General features: G+C 56.2%; 1 protein-coding gene across 1 annotated transcript; it reads right to left on the minus strand.

Moving 5' to 3' along the window:
* Positions 1-6: 6 nt before the first annotated feature.
* On the minus strand, positions 7-1669 carry LOC113218283 (uncharacterized). The gene is made up of 2 exons (XM_026438567.2): positions 1504-1669; positions 7-789 (listed from the first exon to the last, which is right to left on the minus strand). Exons 1-2 carry the CDS (start codon positions 1639-1641, stop codon positions 169-171), a joined length of 759 nt encoding a protein of 252 aa, XP_026294352.1. The 5' UTR covers positions 1642-1669; the 3' UTR covers positions 7-168.
* Between the last annotated feature and the right edge of the window lie 4337 nt (positions 1670-6006).

Consider the following 6006-nt stretch of genomic DNA (forward strand, 5'->3'; position numbering starts at 1 on the left):
GTTTTAAATTTTTTTGAAAACAAAACCTAAACATTCTCAGTTAACAATTAAAAGAAAGCAACACGTACAAACTAATTAAAGCTCAAGACAATAAACTCTAGTTAAAGCTTTCGTACCACAATCGTTACAGAGATAAAGCAGCTATTTAAACAGCTAAACGCTGCTCATTCAGTACTGTCGCGCAATTCTGCGCGCTAAATTGTCTGCGAACGCTGACAGCGGTGACAGGTTCTTTTTTAGCTGGCCGCGACTCTCCAGGCCGTTGATGGTGCCGAGCGGGACCCGGCGGGATGGCGACGGGGCGCAGGACCCTCCGCAGTGGAGGGGGGCGGCGGGGGAGGCAGGGGCGGACCGCCGGCGCGCCTTCTCGCGCCGCGAGGGGGAGGACTCCGCCTTCACCTTGCAGGGGCTCTTGCGCGCCACCGCGGCGATGTCATCCTTCATGGGGTAGACGGGCACCTGGTCGATAACCTGTACCACGGGTACGTTCTCCTGGAGCTGGCTGTCGTCCTTGCGGGAGGCTGGCGTCAGATCGATGGCCTCCTCGCTGACGTCCACGTCCATGCGTGACTGCTCGGCGCGCTCGTTGGCCAGGTTCTCGTTCACCTCGTTGTCCACGTCCATGGCGACGACGGCGGCGGCGGCCGCGCGCGCGCGCTCTGCATCCTTGGCGGTCTGCGACCACGACACCTCCACCTTGACGACCTTCTCGAGGACGCCCCAGTACTCGTTGAGGTTGATCTTGGTGTGGAACCGGCGGGGCAGTCCGGGTCTGGCCGAGCTGGCGGGCTGCAACAACAAAGGAGAGGAACGTCTTACTTCGAGAAGCAGGAAGCGCTTTCAATCGCGGGCTGTAACGGCCGCTTTAGGCAGGCTGGCCGATCGGATTGGAGTGGTGGGGGAGGGTGCGAGCGCTGGAGGGGGAGGGGGGAAACAAAGATGGGAGCGCGGCTCGGTTCTGGCGGGAGGCGTCCGCCTGGGAGGTGGGCAGCCCCGCCGCCCGGCTCCGCAGCGGGTTGCCTACGCTAGATCCCGCGGGCGTTAGAGACAAAGGGCGAGCGGCTCGCGCGCGGCGGGCGCGGACGGACACCGCCACCGTGACGGGCGGCGGCTTCACGCTCGGCCGGCCCGCGTGCAATTAGCGACAGGTAGCTCAGCAGGTGGCTGCACCCTTCCCGCCCTTTTCCCACTGCCGCGCGCGCTCGACGGAACCGTGACGAACAAAAATCGAATCACAGACAAAGACGAAAAAACAAAGGGAATTTAACGGTTTTTTTTTTTACGGAGCTATTTGCAAAATCACGTCAGATATTTTCAGCGAGGGATAAAATATGTACAGCGCCGTTGTAAGAACCATTTTTGAACTTGAACTAAAATGGGGATGTACAGGGAAGCGTAGACATGCTGCTCAATGAGCCATATTTAAAGGGCACTCCACAACAACATACAAAGAAGCCTCCTGATGGAGACTGCGCAATATTGGACTTGTCAAGGGATCCTTACCTGTTTGAAGACTCCGCGCAGCGTGGTCCAGGAGGGTCGGCGTGTGGCCATGGCGTCCAGGGTGGCGGAGAACGTCTTGGCGTCGTCGGCGTCCCTGACCTGTGGCGGTGAGGCGAGCGGGGGTTGGCTCAGGCACATGGTGTTCTTCCAAGGGCTGGGCAAGGACTGGCGAGGCAGGGCAGTGCGCCCCCCGCTCATATAGAGCAGGGATTGGGAGCGTGCTGCGCACGCGCTCGGCTCGGCTCGGCCCGCCCCCCTGCGGCCCGGCTGCGCTCGGCTCGGCTCGGCCGGGGCTCGGCCTTGGCCTCGGCCGCCGCTCGGCCCGCGCTCGGCACCCGACCGGCTCCCCGCTCGGCCCCCCGGCACCCGACGCGGCACCCGACGGCACCCGTGCGCGGCTCGAGGCGTGTCGCGCGTGGTGCGGCCGTCGCATGTTGCGCCGAGTCGAGGTCAGCCGCGTGATTTTTTGGACGCGATGATCAAAAGTGCACTTTCACCCGTCTCTTCAATTACAAATATTGTGGCCCTTGTGCGAACACGCAGCTGAGGCGCAGCCGGCTCGTTTTATGACTTAAATTGAAAAACATTTATATTATACGCACTTTGAAAATTCTTTATTTGCGTAAGAAGCGGGGGGTTGGGGGTTTATTTCTGTGCGCTACGGTATTTGGCGCCTACGTGCGAAGGGGTCGTAGAGACGAGGCCCATCATTCCGTCCCCTAATTATCAGATACGTGCGAGTCAAAATGCAGAATGAAGACCATTGTGTAAAAGCACATGAAAAACTTACCGGGGAAGGAGAGAGCTGTTTATGTTTTTAAATACCATGTTGAGGTTTTAACCCGTTTCACGTTTGGTTTGCCGTGATACTGCGTGGTCTGGTACGCGTGCGTGCTTGATGAAGAGCAAGCAAACTGCCATGCTTCCTCATTAAAATATGACCCGTGCCCGGCGTTTCGGCAAAAGCATGGTTCTGCTTTCAGTCGGGGGCCGACGGTGCCAGTGCCTGAAGTTGAAAAAACATGACAGGTAGAATATGTAGAAAAAATAAAATAGAGCGGTTTTGCAAAAACAGACTCACACGCACACGCCACGTGTAAAAACTATGAAAAGGGGGAGGTAAAAAATATCACGAGTAGAAACATCTCTCCTATCCCCACAAAATGGGTAACATGTGCTTCCCCCTTTTTTTCCCGGAGGGAAAACGCGCGACTACTGCCGCATATCTTCCCCATCCACCCACTCTGTACGAGTTTATCATAAACAGAAGACGCCCTCATGGCCCCCATGCCGCCCTGCTGCCTTCTGTCAATTAAAAGAAAATGAGCCCTTTGACACAGCCGCGCGCCGCCCCTCCGACTAGTGCCGAAAAAAAGAGGAAGGGGCAGAAATCTGCGGTGCACTCAAAGCCAAAGTATACCGTGTGTCTGTCTGCAGATGAGGCATTCCAGCACCGCACTGCCGCCAATTTACCAGGAACGTCTGGACGCACGGGAGCTCGGGGCGCGCGTGCTGCAAGGGCTGGTTAGCGCGGGGCGGCAGGGAATGTCGAGGTGGTGTGTTGGCAAAGCGTAAATGGATCTCTCGGAACCAACAAAACGAAAATGACTCACGCGGGGTAGTTTACGGAATTCCTTTTGTTTTTCTGTTTAGGGCTTTATGCTGGCCAGGGAAGTTGGGGAAAAGTCAGGGTAATGAAAAGGGAAGTCACAGTCAGAGAAGTCACGAAAATCCGGTCTGTCTGGGTCAGGGAAAACTTTCAAGACAAAGAAAAATTGGCCTCTGTTTATTATTATTTTATTTTTTTAATTACTTGTCTGAGCCAAAAATCTATTTTTTTATTGATGACCTAATTATCATTTTTTGTGCTACAATGGCGTTTGAAGTTTTGATTCTTAGTCTGGATTTCATAAGGAAATGAACAACGTCACAAATCTCTCTTCCTGTTCTTATCTTATTCTGTGTCGTTTGTCGCACTCCGCTTTTCGCCCAGTTCTGAAAAAGTTGAAGATGTGTGCCAAGTAGGGCATAAAAGGATTAGATGACTGAACAAGCGCAGACGGTGCAGGACAGAGAGGGGTTCAGGTTTGTCTTTCCCGCCGCGCGGCAAAAGGGGGGGTGACAGCGGGAGGTTACCCGCATGCCGCGCCCTCAAAGACATCTCCTCGGGGCGGCCGCATCAGGTTACATACCAACGGACTGTTTGGCACCAGCTGCGAATAGCGTCGCGACGGGCTGATAGAGCGCACCCGGGGACCCGCCGAGGGGGGAACAGGGGGCGGCGGGTATCGACACTCGGCCGATATACGGTTTATGGCCCGGCGATAATGATTATCGAAAGTATTATCGGGGTTGTCAGTAGTCTAACCTCCGACCCAGGGTTGGCTGTCCCCGTCCGCGGCGCGTCCTTCACCCGACGCCGTGACGCCCACCCCAACGCGATGGTCAAGGTCGTCGCTCACCGCTCGCAACGGTAAAAGGGGGAGGGGCGAGGGGTACATGACCCTTCCAAACGTCCAGAGCACTTGTCCGTGTAGCAAGTACGGCAGCAACATGCGCACACCCCTTTCCTCAACAGGTGCCCCCCTCTCCCCTCCACCCCCAGACTAATAAGGACCGAGTGCGCGACCCACGTGTGCAGAGGGGGTTGGGGGGGGGAGTCACCCCCATCGCACTGGTTGGGCTGCTGCGCGTGGGAACACGGCCCTCTCCTGCTTTCCCACAACAGGCACCCCAGCTGCTGCGCGCTCCCTTTCCTTCCTACATACGTCCGTCCTTGTCCTCCGCCCGGCCGTTAGGCCTCTGTCTCTCTCTCCCTCCCCCCGGCCGTATCTGTCCTCCTCCAACGACTCTCTGCTCTCGCTCTAAGTAGCAGGGCTCCTGCTCACACCTGCCGCTATCGCCATCCTCGTCGCTCCGCCCGGCGGAGGCCCGGTGCACCTCACTCGCTCTCTCTCTCGCTCTCGCCACGACCCTCTCCGCCCCGCCTCCGCAGCAGCGTCTCCGCCGCGCCACGCCCCACGCTGCGCCCGGGACAATGTGTGATGTGTGTTACATTTATGGATGGCCTCGGTCAGGCAATCCTTGTGTCCTCCGATAACGCAAGGGGATTGGGGGAAAGGGGGGGGGCAGCGTGCTGAGAGGGGTCTGGGGTGTCGATATGATGGGGAGGGGGAGGGGGGGTGGGTCCCCGAGGGTCACAATCATCCGACACCTCCTCAATAACACAGTATCTCCGCACCCATTATTCCATTATTATTATTCTTCCACAAATTATCACGCCGTTTTGCCTGGTCTTAGCGCTCGCGTGATGTCATTGTGTTTGTTTTTTTCCGTTGGAGATTATACATTTTCGTCAGATGGTCCAGAGAAGTCTGAAGTAGCAAACACACGAGGAAGGGGGGTTTTGCAATAGCGCGTGGTTTTGACGATACTTCCAGAAAAAATATGACCCATAGCCCCATCATCAACTTTGCTCTTAAAACAAATAAATCTCACCTTACTTGATCTTAGGTCAAAATTTACTTAGACCAAGACACTTTTTTCTGGGTGTAACGACAATTTTCCGATTTCTGTCCCCACAATATTAATGTCTTCCCATGCGCAGAAAGGGTCACAATTTTCCAAAAAGGAATAACGAATAGAGAATATAATGATACAAGTGATTAATGGTTCAATCCTTGTGTGTCTTGCACCGGGGAACCCCAAAGAAAAGGCGATATGGATATGAGGTTTTGGGGGTGTCGATTTCAAGCCTCGCGAACCCCCGACAAAGGCGACGCCCCCGCCTATCACGGTGCACCTGTTGACAAAACTTTTTTATTCCGCTCATCTGGGTTTTGCGGCCGGGGGACTTTCTCAGGGTCCCCAGGCGAACAAGGGGCGGTGCTATGGGGGGCGGCTGGGGGCGTGTCGCTGCGGGGGCGGTGGACAGGGGCCGACCAGAGTGACTTGATTCGCACAGCAGGATCAGCAGGTGGTGCGGGAGTCGTGGGAAGTGTCGTCCTCCCCATATCCACCGGATCGGGGTGTATTATCCGCCGGTGGGGCAAGGGCGAGAAGAAAAGGCAAAAAGGCGTGTCATCTCGCAGGTGAACCGCGGGGGCGGGGCGGGGGCTCACCGGCCGTCTCAGCCTCCGTGCGTACAAGTCCCCCGGTCCGGGGAAAGGACACAAGGGGCTGCTCTGTGAGGGTTCTCACGGGGTACGCGGCAGTCAGTTGAAAAATGTTGATCAACCGCGCGAGATGTGAAAATGACTACCTCGGTGGTGGTGATGGTGGCATGAAAAAACACGACCGTACCTGTTCATTATTTAACCCTTACGGCCAAGAATGCGAGAAAAACACGGGGCCGGAAAAAAAACGGACCCCTTCCTTCCTCTTCGTCATCTTCTACTAAACTTCTTTAGGGCGTAAGGGAAGACCCACAGGTCGGCCTTTTGACTTCCACGTGGTCCTCGCGTGTCAGTCGCGCGCTCTCTGCCCCCTCCCCCTCCCCCCTCA

Source organism: Frankliniella occidentalis, unplaced genomic scaffold (assembly GCF_000697945.3).
Source record: "Frankliniella occidentalis isolate FOCC.00 unplaced genomic scaffold, Focc_3.1 Scaffold22, whole genome shotgun sequence".
Taxonomy (NCBI): domain Eukaryota; kingdom Metazoa; phylum Arthropoda; class Insecta; order Thysanoptera; family Thripidae; genus Frankliniella; species Frankliniella occidentalis.

Coding starts and splice junctions, on each gene's coding strand:
- LOC113218283 (XM_026438567.2), bottom strand. CDS start 1,641: ATGTGCCTGAGCCAACCCCCGCTCGCCTCACCGCCACAGGTCAGGGAC. Junction 790..1,503: donor TGCGCGGAGTCTTCAAACAG/GTAAGGATCCCT, acceptor TTGTTGTTGCAG/CCCGCCAGCTCGGCCAGACC.